The following is an 18,259-nucleotide window of genomic DNA, read 5'->3' on the forward strand; positions in this document are numbered from 1 at the left end:
TCAAGAGTTTGAGCTCTGAGCAACAGCGGTTCGAGTCAGCCCGAGCTGAGCAGCCGTGAGCTGCCAACAGGTGGCGGGATGGCTCAGCTAAAAAAAAAAAAAAGAAAAGGCAAGCAAATGAATTCTCCCCTAGAGCTTCCAGAAGAGACACAGCTTCAATGACCCCTTTTTAGACTCCTGGCTTCCAGAACTATATGAGAATAAATTTGTGTTGTTGTAAACCAATAAATTCGTGGTAATTGTTAACAGCAGCCATAGGAAACTAATACATACTGCATTATTAGTGGTTAGAGTGTCTAGCCAACCAAAGGTTGTACGATACACTCATTAGATCACATCTAAAATGTTAGGTTCAGTTCTGGTTTGAGTTCAGGAAGCATGTTGACAAAGTCAAGTCAGATCTTGAAGAACTTTAAAGTCATAACAAATGAAAAGGAACTGAAAAGACTGGGTATTTTCAGCCTGAATAATATTAAGACATAGCAGTTGTCTTCAAATGTTTGAAGGATTAACATGTCAAAGAAAGATTAAGATCACTGAAACCCCTGAGGGCAGAATTAGGACAAATAAATTGTGGTGACTGGGAAATTCAGATTATTTTAATGAAGACATTTACAACAACCAGAGCTGCAGAGTAAATGCTGTGCCTTGTAAGGTAGAGTTTCCATCATTGGAAGCAATCAGTCAGAGGCTGAGTGGTAACATTTCGTGATGTCAGCAAGGATTCCCCCATAGAGTCAAGATTGGTCAAGACTGCACTCAGCATCTTTAAGATTTGAGGACTTGATGACTGTAGAAAGACAACGCATATTTTCACTGGAGTCCAAATCTTTCTCGTGCTAAAATTTATAATTAAATCTCATGGGAAAATTAAAACAGCAGTAGCAGGAGTTCCCACTTCTGTTGCTTGTGTAACTTTCAAGGCAGTATTTAAATCTTTTTAAGAGCTGTCATCTTGATAAGTCAAGTATTGAGGTCAGCATCTCACAGTTGGTGCACCTCAAAGACAGCAAGGCCACCATAGTGGGGGGCCACGGGTCGACCAGGAGGAAGCTGAAGACTCCCCACTCCTCCTTTCAGGCTGAGCTGGGGGACCTCAGTTCTGCCCTGTCTTCAGAGTGGCCACACCTCAGCTTAGTTCTAAGTCCACAAACCAAACAGTATCTCTGTGGGTCAGGAGTGTAAGCAGGAAGCAGTATGTGAAAAGATGCTCAGGGCAATGGACGGCTCTCCTGTAGGGAACCAAGACGCCTATAGTGATAGATTTGAGAGGAGAGGACAGAATAAAGAAGCAGCCTGTTCCGCTGATGAGTATCAACGATAGCATTTTCCACCTGGCCCAAGTTTCTCAATAGAAAGTAGATGATCCAGCTAGGGGCCCACTGGTACTCTCTCACCTGTCCACACTGTTTTCTGTGGAAGGCTTGAATAATGTTGTTGCTGCTGCTGCTGCTTGATTTGCAAGAGAAAGCAAAGTGCCAATTAAAAACAGTTCTGTGGTCATCCTCCCCAGGCTCCATCCCTTCCTCTGACAGCACTCAGGCTTACAGCACTGGCCTTCCTGCAGGCATCAGGCACCGCCTGCCAGCTGCAGCCCAGGGAAGGAAGGCAGAAATGCCTATGTCAGTTGATTAAAATGTTCTCAGTCGACGTGTCTGGACAAGTACCCATTTACTTCACACCCAGAGATGATTGTGGCCATAGCTACGTTTAGACATAATATTGACCTGCTTGATAACAGTGTTCCTACGTTGCTGCCTCCCCTCCTTTGTTCTCCCCTTCAGTGGCTTGTGTATGTGTCTTAATACCTAGTTGTTAGATTTCTGTTTTAATTCAATAGACTTTTTTAAGGCAAGAGAAAAAGAAACCCTGCCTGAAGACTGGGTGAAGGCGCTTTCAGAAGAGGACTAGATTCCTTTACTGCACCTCTGTCTTGCAGGAGTCACGGCCTGATGTTGTTTGCCTCTCACTTCATGATGGGCAGCACCGATAAGTTGCTAAGGGCGTTGTGTCAGCCTCCATATCTCCTTCAGACTCCCCCAAACCATCACAGACTGACTCCCAAGTTTAGGTGAAAACAGCATACCCTCCAGGCAGACACCCACCACCGCTGCAGCCCCACTTCCACCATTACACTGCCTCCAATTCTCCTGCCAGAAGTGCTGGAGCTGCCCCTGAAGGTGACCTGGAGCACAGGCTTCTGGTGAACAGAGCACAGCTGTGCCTCCTTCACCTCAGTTAATGCTGGGTTCCATCCAAGATCAAACTTTAAATACCCAAAGGCATTTTTCTAGGAAAAGAGAAAAGTCTTAGGTGAATCCTTTCACATCCAGGTTTTCTCATCTGCCAAATAGGAATAATAATGGTTCCCAAGTCACTGGGCAATTATGGGGACTATAGGACTTAATTCATGTAAGGCACTTAGCAGAGGGCCCACCTGGCTCTTAATACTGTTAGTTCCTTTTCTAATCACTGAATGAATGAATGTAAACTGAATTTATACAAATGTGTTATGAGTGAAAAATTTACACCCAGATTTGATTATTGATATAACAGAAGTGAGAATATCACCTCTTATATGTGGACATTTACAGTACTTTGTTTGTATTTTGCGCTGTGAAAAGTTTTTTGGTTTTTTTTTTTAGGACTACACTTTGTTATATGAAGAGGCAAAATATTTTCAGCTTCAGCCCATGTTGTTGGAGATGGAAAGATGGAAGCAGGACAGAGAAACTGGTCGTTTTTCAAGGCCCTGTGAGTGCCTCGTGGTACGTGTTGCCCCAGACCTCGGAGAAAGGATCACGCTCAGTGGTGACAAATCCTTAATAGAAGAAGTATTTCCAGAGATCGGCGACGTGATGTGTAACTCTGTCAACGCAGGTTGGAATCACGATTCGACGCATGTCATCAGATTTCCACTGAATGGCTACTGTCACCTCAACTCAGTCCAGGTATAGCATTGTCATACATTGTGTGACATTGAATGTCACTCTTAATGCTGTTACTTAAACTTGCCTTCACATGGTATCTTTCCTCCAAAAAGCTGGAAAACTCTCTTGTGGTAATGTTTCTGTTGGGTAGGTAAACCTATTCACCCCTCTACAGCACTCACTCAGTCATTCCACAGATATTTATTGAACATCTGCTATGTGCCAGGTTGCTGGTATGAGCACTGGAAATAGAGAAGAGAAAAAAGGAGACAACAGTTCTGTTTTCATGGAACTTACATTATGGGAACGGAGTGGGGGGTAAACAATAATCAACATAAAAATGTTAGTTAAGTCGTGAGAAGAGGATAGCTGGGATAGAGTATCTGGCAGAGGGACCAGCACATCCTGAAGATCCTGAAGTAGGAGTATGTTTAGCATATTGAGGACTATCAGGAAAGCCAGTGTGGTTTGAAGAAAGTACAGCCGGAATAGGAAGGGCCAAGAGGCCAGCGATAGCCAGGAGCAGATTGCGGATTGCCTCATAGAGGGTGGTAAGCACTCTGGATTTTTGGTTTGGGCTTCGGTTCATTTGCTGGCATGAGTAAAATGGAAAGCCATTTGACGATTTTGAGCAAAAGAGTAACATGATGCAGCTTGGATTTGAAAATGAGTACTCAGCAGGATGTGGAAGACAATGGAAGCAAGGGGACCAGTTAGAAAGTGATGGTCTAAGCAAGAGTTGAGAAGTGTCCAATTCTGAATATCTTGAATTAGAGCTAACAAAGTTTTCTGATGATGACTGCAAGTTGTGAGATGGAAGCCGGGATTTTTGATGGAGGAACTGGATGGAATTGCCATTATCTGAGATAGAGAAGTCTACGGGAGATGGATACTTACACCATGAGTGTTGCCATGTGCCTCAGACATTGGTGGGCGTGGCCATTGTCTTAACTCACATGTGCCAGCCCTGGGCTTAGGGTTGTACATGCACTGTCTTCTTATAACAACTCTAACAGGTGAACACTATTGATCCCTCTATCTTGCTGATGAGAAAACAGAGGCATACTTGAGTCTTGACTCCAGGTCTATGTGACTCAAAATGATTTGAAGTCAATGGAATGAGGGTTCCACCCCCTTTTTAATTAGAATGGGCCCATGACTTTGTTCAATCAATACTGACCCAAGAAAACTTCTCCCAAAGCTCAAAGACTAGAAGCGCACACTCTACCATTCTGCTTCTTGAGTGTTCCACAACTATTTATAACTTTTTAAACTGATGAACAGATGTCTGAGAGCAGAAGAACAGCAAAAGCTGTTGGCAGAAGCTAAGCCCGGGAATGCTAGAGGAAGGCACACACTCTCGGAGGTTGTCCGGGTCCAGAGGTGCACCCATGCGTTGTTTCTGAGCCTGGCCTCCCTGACGGCCCTTCCCCTCTCCTCTCCTCTCCACGGAGGAAGGGGCAGAGCGGAGCCACTCAGAGCCAGGACAGCATTTCATCACTTCTCTAAGTCTCCATCTCTCACACGGAAAGCCTCTGCCCTACCCCTTGGGCCACTGAATAACTATCATACATTCATGTGCCTGACAAGTTTCCACATCACTCAAGTCTGATCAGATATGGAAATTTTCACTTGGATTAATGTTGTCATATGACATGGCCATGACCCACTCTAGCTTCCTGTTCCACCAACCAAGAAATAAGCACTGTGCACTAGGCTTTCAGAGACTTTGAGATAAAGCACCTGAGACCCGAGACCCCATGGAGTGACTTCTAATATTGTCAAATGATCATTAACATTAAGGAACTATGCTATTAACAAGTTGATGTTTAAAATATAATGGCCAAGAAGCATAAGATATTTGCATTCCATTGAAATGAGCTTTAACCACATCCCAGGTAACATTGGATCATATTGAATATCTTATGCATATTGAACTCCCTCGGGGAGAAGCGTAGGGATTTCCTTATATTAGAAATTTAGCAACTATAACACCGAAAGACAGGACATCAGAGTTCAGTTCTTTATCATTCAAAGCTTCGTCTACCTTTGTAATTCCTGTCCTCATCACAGCAATGAGTCCTTTCCAGAGAGGTGGGTAGGCCGAGCAAACTGGGCCTTTTCTTGCTGACAGGCTACATTCCTGCCTCAACTGGGGAAATCTTAGAGTGAGCTGTTCTTTGCCTTTTTATTTACCTGCCACCAAAGCGCATATTGATTTTGAACTTAGAGTGTCTTCTTCACCCTTCTGCTGCCTGGTATGCATGCGTATGCGCTCTGACTATATCTCCAGAAATAGAGCCATGCAGGGTAGAAGGTTCATTTTGTTCTCATGAGGACTTGTGCTTTAATTTGCCAACACTTGAAGTTTTAATTTTCAGGAAGCATACATTCTCTTGCTTTCCCATCTTATCTAGATATATGTTTTACAAGATAGATTATACTCCATATAAAAGTAGGTAACCAAAAAAGAAAAATAATTTTAAAAAACATTAAGGGTTCACTTTACATCGACTACATTTTGAAAGTTATTTAGTAGCATTTCACTTCATTCCAAAAAAAAAAAATTAAGTCAGACATTTTTCTAAAGTTATGGTTGAGTCATCTTGCTTTTAGACGGGTATAGAAGTAATTTAATTATAAGCAAATTCTGGCAGGGAATATTTGCAAGTCTAATATTTGTTGGATTCCTAAAGAAACAAAATGCTCTAGTTCAGTCTCCTGTATTTTTGCTTATCTAAGAGATGCAGGAACTGTTTCTGGCGTTTGAGTGTGTAGTGACAAACCTAGGGATCTTTCTGGCATTAGGTATTTGATTTCAGAATTAAAGAATCGATTAGGCTTATGTTTATATGAGATGTTTAGAATTTCTTTATTTTGGATATATGTTCTAATATATCACCATTGCATTTATTCTTGCCTCCCTGAATGCACACAAGGCAATAAATCTATTTCCAACTTGAAAACCTGGAGATAAACCTCAATTATCTCCAGTAGTCCATTTGTTCTACTATTTGAAATGGCATCAATCTTCCAAGCTGAACTATATTAACTCAGTATTGGGAAACTTGAATAATGGCAGAGTTAAGAGTGAATGAGTTGAGAGTGAATCACTGGCTAGTAAATTCAGATAATATCACTGACTTTCCACATCCTTCATCTTATAGAATATATTTTTATGGTAAGTGAGCTTTGAAATGTGAAACTTTTTTTTTTTTTTTTTGCAGGGAAGGTAGTGTCACACATTGCAAAAAACATGGGATTTGAGGCCAAACAGTCCTGAGTTGGAAACCCAGTTCCATCACTTAACTGTGAGCCTCAGCTCTCTCACCTAGAATATAAAATGAGCTAACACCACCCATTATGCTAGGAGGTTGTAATGACTAAATGAGCTTGGCCTATGGAAAGCTAGCATAGATAGGCACAATTTAGGTATTAGAAATGTTTGCTGTCTCCCTCCTGCCCTTTAATCCAGAATCTTCATTTGAAAGCAGAAACTCCAAGAGCGGTTGGAGAAGCTTGACCAGAGCTGCACATGCTCTCAAGCTTTGGCAAGACAGTTCTTTGGGTTGATTATGTGGGCAAAGGGCGTATCTCCCCTCTAACCAGATGCTTGTCTTGGCTCCTCGCAGGTCCTCGAGAGGTTGCAGCAAAGAGGATTTGAAATCGTGGGCTCCTGTGGGGGAGGAGTGGACTCGTCTCAGTTCAGCGAATATGTCCTGCGGCGGGAGCTGAGGCGGACACCCCGCGGGCCCTCTGTCATCCGGATAAAGCAAGAGCCTCTGGACTAAACGGACATATTTCTTATGCAAAAAGGAAAAAACATACACAACAAATAACGCAAACAAAAAAAGGACATTTATGTGCAGTTGGGACAGCAAACCAAGTCCTGGACATAAAATTGAATAAAAGACACATTTATATCCAATAGAGACCACACCTGTATTCACATGGGAACAATTGGAATAGTGATATCCTCAAGGTGTAAAAAATATATAAATATATATATATATATGTCAAATGGTAGGAAATGCAAAAAAATTTTAAAAATTAAAAAAATAAAGAAAAAAAAGGTGGTAGCTACAGTTGGTGCTGTGATGGCCGTGAAGTGTCCTGGGCCTCCCAAGGCCTCTGACCAATAAACAAGCCATGAGCAGTGAGGACGCATCTCCTTACAGTTTCCATTGCCAACAGCCATCCATTGTTTCTTTTTCTTTGTCTTTCCTTTTTCCTTTTTTGTTTTTCTTTTTTTTTTAAAAAAAAAAAACACCACAACATACCATACCTTGAATTGAGTTTCTTTGCATATGGAGGTTTCATGCCTCTCTTTAGGCGGGGACTGGGCAGGACGTCAGAAAAACTCTTATGAGCACATTGCATTCAAAAGGTGTTAGACATGACATTTTAAATGTAGTTTGTACAGAAGTCACTTTTTTGTCCGCCTCACAGATGTGAACATTACTTTGTTTTTAAACTGATCAGTTTTGCAAAGGGGCCAGAATTATTACTTGTTAGAATTGCTCCAGTTTGAGTCTGCTGCTTTCCTACAATTTTTCAAATTTTATAATGTATTAAATACAATAAACTCTGTTTAAAAAACAAGGTCTGTGTGAAACACATGTTGGGGTGAGGCTATATTAAAATGAAATTTTCCTCTTTAAAGTTTTCTGTGCTGAGCATGAAAAAGAGGCCTAAAAGCTGAGGCCAATTTTGAGGTCAAAACCCACAAAAGGATAAGGATGTTGTCACCTGTTCTAAACAGTTCTGTTTCTACTCAACAAGTGTTCTCTCCTGTGCATTGTTATTCTGCATCGGTTAGCAAGATAAATCCTCCTTCTTGTGAATGTCTTGTTTACAAATTTCAGTTATCTGTTGTTACAGAGCAAACCACACTAACGTAGCAGCTGAACACAATATTTTGTTCTCTCTTGTGACTGTGGCACTCTTGTGGACTGGCCTTCACTGAGCCGCTTCTGCTGCATGTGATGTCATCTGGGCTGTGACTGGCTGGGACCTCCAAGATGGCTCACCCACGGGACTACCAGTTGATACTGGCTGTGGGCCTCTGTGTGTCTGTGGCTTGGGCCCCTCCCAGCATGGGAGCTGGGTTCCAAGAGGGAATGTCGCAAGCACAAGTGTTCCCAGAGGAAGGAGGCAGAAGCCACATTCTGAAAGGCTAAGCCTGGAACGGCTCGGTGAACTTCTGTTGGTTCAGTAGACACAGAGCCAGCCCAGGTTCAAGGGGAGAGGAAATAACCACCTTCTGATGGGGACAGTCACAAAGAATTTTTAGCCATCTTGAAACTACCATACATAACACCTGTCCAAAAGATCCAAAAAGTAGTTCATTACGGCTTGGGAAGAAGTAAGGGGAAAATCTCAGAGCCCAATGATCACTTTTTATTAGCCAGAGAGGTGAAAAACCTGAGATTTCAATACCACTTTGGAATTAAATCCTCAGCTTTTTCACAGTATTAGTGATTCCGGAGGCTCTTCTGTCAGCCCTGCCATCACCTCTCTTCCTTACTTCCTCATTCCAGACACTCAAACTGGCATGATGATAAGATTGACAGGTAAACTATAATGTGTTTCTGCTATGGAGACATTCCTGTGGTGATGGGCTATTTTCATCCTGAGCTTCCTTTCTTTTTTTAAATTAAAAAGTCTGTGCCTGAGGACACTAGTAATGAAAATATCTCTGGCTACTGAAACCAAAAGTAAGCTGTTAATGGCTCCTATCACCCCCTGAAACACAGAGGCAGCCCAAATTCTGAATTACTCTAATGACTGCCAGCCAGTCTTCCACATAGTTGTTTAATTTCCCCTTATTTGAGACTAATACACCACTGTCTCAGATGGAGACAGCCAGGACTGCTCCCACCGGCTGCTTAGTCATTCACGTCCTGAAAGCAGAATGAAATTGCTATATGATTTTACTAATAATCCATTCTCATTAGGCAGAATTTTCCAAAATCAACAAAGCAAGGGCCCCTACTTTGGGACTTTCTGCTAGTTATTGTCATCGGTTAACATTTACCCAGCACTCCCTATGTGCACTTAGTACTGTCCCAACCAATTATTCCACCGAATTCGGTGCCTTAGCTATTATTATCCACTTGATAAGTTTCTTTTCTAAGTTCTTACGCTCATTTATACAACTATAACCCAACTACATTCTACAAAAACTCTGATTCAACTCAAAGGGGCAACCATATCACATGTAATTTTCACATTTTTAGGTCTTAAAACATATAGATTCCTAGATACCAAAGTACTTCAGGAAAGAGCTGATCAATCAAAATACAATTGAGTCACAGTCATATTTTCCCCCTACCTTTTATTATCCAATACACAGCTCATATTCAGACTTCCAATAAGAATCTTTACAGCTATGCTTATTTTCCCTCTAGAGGATCTGATTAAGATCTATGTGTTGCATTTATTAGACTCTAATTTAGAAAGATTCACCCCCCCTCCCCGCCCTGTTTTTTGATCTTCTATGACATTGATTGATTTAAAGAGTCTAGGTCCATTGTTTTGTACTTTGTTGCCAATCTGGATTTGTCTGGTTGTTCCCTCATTGGTAAACTCAGGTTACATTTTTTTTTTTTATGCAAACAACATAGGTGATGTTATGTCCTTCTCATCACCTCACATCGCAAGGGTCTGTTTGGCCTTTAATAGTGACAGTGATTTTTTTTCTTTCTATCTTTATTTTCTGCTGATGTTAATCTTATTGCATGTCAGTTACGGTTTTTTCTTTGGTGATGGTAATTTTGAGACCACTTGGTTGAAATAACAGCCACCACATTTCTCCAATGTAAAAGTAGCTTTTCCCTTTGCAATTAATAAGTAATCTGTGGGATAAATCTGTGCGACTGTACAAATATTGTGTTTCTCAACACACTTTCACCTAATGATTTTAACATTCGTTGGTGATCTTTTCCGAAATCAATCATTACCCTGGTGGTTATAAAAGTGTACTTTTTGAAAAGCTACTATTGCATGCACCATTGGTATTTGAAATAACCCATTCTTGTTTTAGCAAAATACTTTTCTTTAGGACATGCAAACTACAATCTTTGACCTGCCCTTTTTAAGAAATATTATAGAACAATAGAATGAAGCAAGCCACTTCGAAACCAGTTTCTAAATATTAGGTGAGTTTCTACATAGAAATAATACTACTAGCTATGCACTTAATGTTTGCTCCATGCCAGGTACTGTACCAAGCACCTTAACTTGCATTAACTCATTGAATCCTTTTGACCACACTAGAAGTTGTATTATCCCCATTTCTCAAAGAAACTGAAACTCTAAGACATCAAGTAAATGATATGATAAAGGCTAATGTTTGTTTAAGCTTTATAAGGGGGGCTCAAAACAAACTGTTTGAAAAAAAGTAAATGTTCATGTTGTAATAAGATAAGGAAGAAGGTAGACTATGAATTAATAGCCATTTTCTCCTCAGCATGGAAATGTATTCCTGTATTTAAATATTTTGAGCATCCCTAACAATATGTGGGCCACTCAGTTTGGTGGTACTATGATGACCATGACGTGGTTTCTGCCATAGAGTGCTGGGGGATGGGTAGGGACCTGCACATCACGTGGCAGAACTAGGGGATTTACATAGTTAACTACAGTACAAGGTATATGGGATATGTGCCATTTCATATTTATAAACCAAAGATTATAGCAACGCTAAATGATAAGGGATCACATCTGTTTGGAGAAATTAGAAAAGCATCAGGGGAGGTGGCACTTAAAAGATGAGTAGGCTTCCTCAAGGAAGGGTTATAGAGGGAGAGCTGGGGAAGTACAAGGTGGGTTCAGAGCATGGGGTGGGCTGCAGCTGCGTTAATTGGGGAAGAGTGGAACATGGCTGGAAAGGAAGGTGGAATTGGACTAGAGAGGGGAATTGAGTGCCAAGCTAAGGGTTGAACTTCAGTCAGGAGGAGTTGGTGAATCATAGAAGGTGGGCTCTGTAGATATGAGGTCAGACAATTAAGTTTGCAAACTCATCCTAGAAAAAGTGCTACATACCTCATTGCTGAATACCACTGCAGTCACCTTTGAAGTACTCCCCTTGGGAAGCTATGCACTGATGCCAGTGCCTAGTCCAACCTTCAAAGCAATTTTGGACCTCTTTTTCTGGAATGGCCATCAGAGCTGTCGTCGTATTATCCTTGATGTCCTGAATGTCATCAAAATGTCTTCCTTTCAATATTTCCTTTATCTTCTGGTAAAGAAAGAAGTCATTGGGGGCCAGATCAGGTGAGTAGGGAGGGTGTTCCAATGCAGTTATTTGTTTACTGGCTAAAAACTCCCTCACACACAGACAATGCTGTGTGAGTGAGTGCATTGTCTTGATGCAAGAACCATGAATTGCTGACGAAAAGTTCAGGTCATCTAACTTTTTCATGCAGCATTTTAGCACTTCCAAATAGTAAACTTGGTTAACTGTTTGTCCAGTTGGTACAAATTCATAATGAATAATTTCTCTGATATCAAAAAAGGTTAGCAACATTGTTGCAACAAGTTCTCAAATTTAATTGTCAGACCTGTATTCAACTGGGTGTGTGCAGTCTTGATTGGCTGGGAACAGTCTGTTGGTGTGAGGGGCAGTTAAGTGACTGTTTTTCCAGTTCATCCATCATGACTTACCTGGCTAAGCACTGACAATCCAAAGATATATGAGAAAATAAGACATCACCCTTGGTGTAGGGGTGACAAACTCAGATGTCTACAAGGGCCAGATGAGTCACATCAGTTAGGAGAGAGACAAACAAGCAGGAGCACATGTGCCCCATTCAAAGGGGCAGCTCCACAGGTTCTCCAGCAAGAGAACAAGGGGTCCTGAATACTTATACCTTGTTATTCTAGAAAAACTGGAGATTAGGTTTTTGTGTGAACTCTCTAGATAAGCAAATGTTGAAACCAGTTCATTTTTTCAAATGTACAGACTAAACAAGGCATCTGCAGAGTTTGTAATTCTGAGAGTTATGAAGTAATAAAACAGTTTAGACATTCTAGCAAAATCCCATTTGGGTGGAATTACATGTGATGGCACAAGAACTAAATTGTTTGAGAACATAACTTTTATAAAAAAAATAAAAAATTGAGGCAAACTTTTGGGCATAACACCATTGATTGTAAAGATTTAAATCCTGGTATATAACTGACAATAAAGACAATAAGCTACCTTCCCTGAACGCTTACCATTTCCAGGCACTGTGCTAAGGGATTTACAAGTGTTCTTTCTTTCAGTCCCCATAGAAACGTATGAAGTTGTCATTCATTACTACCCCAATTTTATAGATGAGTCAAAAAAATTTTTCAACGTTCAAAAGAAACTTGGAACAACACACACACACACCCCATGTTTGATTAATACCTTGCACTCTTTCTGGTTTCCTAACCCATGCAAAATAATGATTTTACTCTGTCATTGGCAACTGCAATATACTTCATTATAAGACACTAGACAAAAATGCCACTGCAGTAACTTGCTGGTTATAGAATAGGAATTACTAATAACATTCATAACCAACTAATATTAATATGCACGACTAAAGCTCTGAGCAGATGTGTTGTCTCTGACTTTGAAACTGTCAAGCAGCTCTTCTCAATAAAAGTTTACGTTGGGGGCCAGCCGAGTGGCTCAGTTGGTTAAGAGCTCGTTCAAGAGTGCGAGCTCTGAGCAACAGCGGTTCGATGCCTGGCCAGAGCTGAGCTGCTGCTGAACTGCCAACAGGTGGCAGGATGGCTCAGCTAAAAACAAAAAAAAAAGGTTACATTGGGCCAGTAGAGTGGCTCAGTTGGTAAGAGCAAGAGCTCTGAACAACAGGGCTGCTGGTTCGATTCCCACATGCGCCAGTAAGCTGTGACTTCTACAGCTAAGATTGTGAACAATAGCTCGAACTGGAGCTGGGCTGCTGTGAGTGGCCGGCAATGGCGTAGGCTGCAGTGGGCTGCCTTGGGCCACTGTGAGTGGCTGACAGCCAGTAAGAGCAGCCAGCAGCCGACATGAGCTGCCGTGAGCTGCCATGAGCGGCTGTCCAATGGCCAGTGAGTGACTGCCTCACCTAGGAAGAGCACAATGATCATAACACCAACATGGGCCAGTGAAGTGACGTCCTCCACAATTAGACTGAAAAACAAAAGGACAGCAACTTCTTTGTTCCCCTTTCCCGATTCCCCAATGCTGTTCCCCTCCTCCAATACCCCAATAAAATCTTTAAAAAAAAAAAGTTTACATTGATTATATCAGGATTCCCTAAACTTACCTGTTCATAAGACACACAAAAGGCACTTGTTAAAGTTATAAATTCTAGTCCATCACCACCCTCTTCACCCCATTTCCCCACAGATGTCCTGAATCTCAACCTTTAAGTGAAGAACCTGGGAATCTGTTTCTTAACAATGCCCACCACAGGCATCTCTAAGATGAGTCAAGTTTGGAGAAGACTGGGTGATATCATTGTGCCCCGTTAATCTAGGCTAAGAACCATAGGTGAGACTCTTCTGAGGTACTTTTGTGACATGACTTTTTATGACTTCATTGATGTTTATTAAATAACAGTTGGCTTCTCCTATTCTTTTGAAGGCCAGATAGAATATTTCAGGTGGAGTTGGTGGAGGCCGGGACATATTTACCTGAAATTTAACCTGAGGGCCTTCATCCTTTCCTACTTAGGTAGAGAATTGCCTGATCCTCTGGAATTAATCCACCAGGAACAGAATTCTTTCACCTCCTCTTAAGAAGCTATCAGAGACTTGAATGAACAGAAACTTTACAGATAAGAAATAATTATAGCAGCATCTACCACCTGTAACAATAGCTTACTACAGGGGTGGCCAGGTGGCTCAGTTGGTTAGAGCACATGCTCTGAACAACAAAGTTGCTTGCTTGACTCCCACATGGGATGGTGGGCTGTGCCCCTTGCAACTAGATTGAAAATGGCGACTGGGGGCCAGCCGAGTGGCGCAATGGTTAAGAACTGGCTTGGGATGCCAGAGGGCCCCGGTTCGGATCCCACATATGAGGGCCAGTGACACTGCCCTCTTCAGCTAAGATGCTGAACAACAGCTCAACCTGGAGCTGGGCTACCGTGAGTCGCCGGCGATGGCGTAGGCTGCAGCCCCTGTGGCAGTGGGTTGCCATGAGCTACCGTGTGTAGTCAGCAGCCAGCGCGAGCGGCCAGCAGCCGCAGTGAGCGGCCGTCCAGAAGCCGGCGACTGATGTGCCTCGCCCGGGAAGCGCACAATGATGGTGCCAACTTGGGCCAGTGAAGCAACGTCCTCCACAACTAGACTGAAGAACAAAAACGACAGCAATTTGTCTGTTCCCCTTCCCCCAATTCCCCAGCACTGTTCCCTTCCTCCCAATACCCCAATAAAAATCTTTAAAAAAAAAAAAAAAGAAAATGGCGACTGGACTTGGAGCTGAGCTGAGCCCTCCACAACTAGGACTAAAGGACAACAACTTGACTTGGAGCTGATGGGTCCTGGAAAAACATAATGTTCACCTTCCCCAATTCCCCAATAAAATCTTAAAACCAAAAAAATTGCTTACTACAGCTATACAGGAATCCCTTTTTTTCCTATTTTAACTGAATTTCTTTGAAATTTAAATGATTTCAAACCTTTAGATTTTGACAAGGTTTATAAATCTATAACCCTAACGATTTACCACAAAATTCCTTTGCATATGCTTTGATATGTTAGATTCAGAGAGGTCAATCTGAGAGTATTTCACATGACTCCAAATTCATTCCCTCTCTCTCTTTCTCCTTTTTCCCTCTCAGTGTGAAACCCAGTGTTTCATCACTCCTCCCAATCCATCTATTAGATCATGCTTGTCAGAATAAGGAACAGACAGTACAGATATTAAATCATGCTGTTGATTAACAGGACTGAAAAAGCCAGAGAAACATTTGTTGTGCATTCCATTCAAACTGGAACTTGACTTGGAAAGCCTGTTCTGGAATCTGAAGACCAAATCTTTGTCACGGAAGCATCACATTAGTTGGAAAAGAAGCAAGACTAGGAGGAACAGTTGACTAAATCCACTCTGAGGAGACCTTAAAGGGTCACCTAAAGGCCTCCCAACTTGAACAATCTATTTGATGGAGCTAGTTTTCCTATTAGTCAGCAGTAACAGACAACTGGATTGGCAGCAAGAGGAAATGGTAAGAGGCAGATAGCTCCTGAGCACTACCATTTACATTTTTCATCCATTATTAATCTTTCTTTGAAATGTTATTTCATTATTTAAAATACTGTTTACCTACAAGTTAAATTTTAAAATGTTTGGTCTCTTAACTAAAATTATGAAATTCTGTTAAGTAGGTTGCATATTCAAGAAAATCATTCAGTTATACCTCTTACTTTAAGCAGAATAGATGTGTTTCTAAAATGGAACTTTCACCTTATAGTCTTTTCCCCACTGCCATTATGATTTCAAAATCAGAGTGATTTCCCATAGTTGTGGGCCAGAGGGCAGACTACATACACCCTGATCCCCAATCCTTCCTTCCAATAGATGTCTGTGTCTGTCCGGCCTGCATTAACTGCCCTCCACCCACGACTTATAGCCAGGCTCACTCCTTGGAACCTACCCATTATAGTCAGTCACAAGTTCTACAGAAAGTATCTCTTAAATGTTTCTCAAACCATTCTTTTCCTCTGCATCTCTACGACCACTTCCCAATGTCATATTATCAATTCCTCCTGTGTAGACTGTTTCCACAAGATCTTAATTAGTTTTTCTGTTGGGAATTTGGAGTTTTGCCCCTAAAACACATCTTCCATGTTATAGCCCACTCACTGCCCTGTTAAAAGCCCAAAAGTATTTCCTCATTGCTTTCAGAATTATCTCGTCTCCTTAACATGGCATCCAAGGTCCTTTTTCATCTAACTCTACCTACTCCTCAACCACATCTGTGGCCACCCCTGACCTCCTGCATAATGCTTTTAGCTTCCCCATATGTCATATTATTTTAAGTCTCCCAGCTTTGGAATATATTTATCCTCTTATTTGCTTAATCACATACACTCAACCTTCAAGACCCCCTTCACCTATTACCACCTTCCCATGTGCCCCTCAGCTAGCTGAGCTTTTCCTATGATTCTAAATCACCCCATTTCTACTTTTTTTTATTGCACTTACCACATAATGTTGAAATATCTATTTACATATTTATATCTAAGGGACAAACTTAAGATCATCAATCGGAGAAATCTAACTTATTTATATTTATGTCATACCTAATAGGTGCTAAAGAAATGTTTGTTGATGACAGAGGAAATAAGTAAATGAAGTCTATTATTTTTAAAACAAAGCAGTTTCATGTTACTAACACCATCACTTGGAGAGCTTGCTAGTGTTCATAAGAATGAGATTAAATTAAAATGTATGTAAAGTAACATACAACAGGGAATCATTTATTAGCAATATTAAACCCCTCAATCACTATGAGATTTTTAATATTTACTTTGGATTTTGTCCAATTAAAAGTCATAGATGACTTTTATATTTGAATATGGAATAACAGATTCACTCTCCACCTGAAACAAATAAAAAACTGGACAAAATACATAAAACAATACTTTTCAAGACATTGAACATAAGACAAATGATCTCTGAGAGGTCAACAGGCAAGGTGAGCCCTGCAGTTTCCATAACTGCCTTGAGAAAGTTTCCAGGTGTGGTGCAGGGAAGGGTAACTCAGGCAGAGAGGCCAGTGGTCTTCCTAAGTTGAAGAGACAGAAGTTATACTCTAAGGAAGCTAAGGCAACCAGTGTTCACAGCGCAGAGTAATGGAGAGGAGAGCGCTCAGAGAGAGAAGACCAAAGAACTGAAGAGTGTATTCATGGAATCTCTAGCTGAGTACTGATCAGTGCGTGTGTCTGAGGAAACTACCCATGACGAGGCAAAGAACTATGTAGGAGAATTAGAAAACATAATCCCTATAACTCACACGGGGCCAGCAATAGTTCCTATTTCCACCAGCCAGAGTAGAAAACCTCATAATTAATGGGGCATTGGCCAGAATACTCAGAATGCTTCAGTGGTAGGGAAAAATTAGCCCTAGACTAAACATAGCTCTGATCTCACCTAACAAAGCTACAAAGTAAATCCCAAAGGATCAAACTCTTTCCAAGTAACTCAACCTAATGCTACAACAAAGTTCAAGACTATTTATAGGAATACAAATATACCCAGCACCCAAAAAGGTAAAATTCACAATATCTGGCATCTAATAAAAAATTATGAGGCAGACAAAGAAGCAGGAAGATACAACCCATATAAAGAAGAAAAATCAATCAATATAAGCCAACCTAGAAATGATAGAGATGATAGAATTAGTTGACAAAGACATTGAAACAGTTATTAAACTATATTCCATATGTCTAAGGAACTAAAGAATGAACATGTTATACAGTAACATAGAAAATGTAAAAAAGAACAAAATCAAATTTATATAAATGGAAATTACAGTGTCTGAAAAATACATCTCATAGGATTAATAGCAGAATACACATTAGAGGGGAAAAAGTAGTGAGCTTGAAGATATAGCATTAGAAATTATCTAAACTGAAACAGATTTTTTTAAAGGCTTAAACAAAATGAATAGAGCATCACTGAGCTGTGGGACAACTTTAAGCAGCCAAATATACATGTAGTTGGAGTCTCTCTCAAGGAATGTGGGGAGGGGAACAGAAAAATATTTGAAGAAATGATGGTTGAATATTTTCCAAATTTGAAGATGACTATCAATGCACAGATCCAAGAAGCTCAGTGAACTTTGAGCAAAAGAAACATGAAGAAAAACACACTAAGGTACATCATAATCAAATTGCTTAAAACCAGTGATACAGAAAAAAACTTCTTAAAAGCAGCCATAGGGGGAGAGGGAAGACACATTATGAACAGAGGAAGAAAGATAAGAATAATAGAAGCTTTCTTGTCAGAAACAATGCAAGCCAGAAGACACTGGGATAACAACATTAAAGTACTGAAAGACAAAAACTGTCAACCTAGATTTCTATACTCAGTAAAAATAACTTTCAAAAACAATGGCAAAATAAACACTGTTTCGGACATACGAAGACTAAAAGCATTCATCACCAACAGACCTCTTTGCAAAAAATATTGAAGGAAATCCTTCAGCCAGAAGGAAGATGATACCAGATGGAAACCTTAATCTATACAAAGAAGAGCACCAGAAATGATAATTACATGGGTAAACATAAAAGGCTTTAGTCCTCATTGTTTAAATGTTTTTATAAGATAATTGACTATTTAAAGAAAAATAGCGGAT

At 40.7% G+C, this 18,259-nt stretch overlaps 1 protein-coding gene across 4 annotated transcripts in view; it reads left to right on the plus strand.

Annotated features, from left to right (window-relative positions):
- The window catches only part of KCTD1 (potassium channel tetramerization domain containing 1), a 197,125-nt gene extending 189,593 nt beyond the window's left edge, over positions 1 to 7,532 (plus strand). For 3 of the 4 annotated variants that reach the window (XM_019654568.1, XM_019654569.1, XM_019654566.1), the window contains exons 4-5: positions 2,646 to 2,951; positions 6,563 to 7,532. In XM_019654568.1, the coding sequence (XP_019510113.1) occupies positions 2,646 to 2,951; positions 6,563 to 6,721 (465 nt within the window). In that variant the 3' untranslated portion in view covers positions 6,722 to 7,532. Of the gene's footprint in view, positions 1 to 2,645; positions 2,952 to 6,562 lie in introns of those variants that run through there. The other variant, XM_019654567.1, reaches the window with a different exon arrangement.
- The last annotated feature ends 10,727 nt before the right edge of the window (positions 7,533 to 18,259 follow it).

This window comes from Hipposideros armiger, unplaced genomic scaffold (assembly GCF_001890085.2).
Source record: "Hipposideros armiger isolate ML-2016 unplaced genomic scaffold, ASM189008v1 scaffold_225, whole genome shotgun sequence".
Taxonomy (NCBI): domain Eukaryota; kingdom Metazoa; phylum Chordata; class Mammalia; order Chiroptera; family Hipposideridae; genus Hipposideros; species Hipposideros armiger.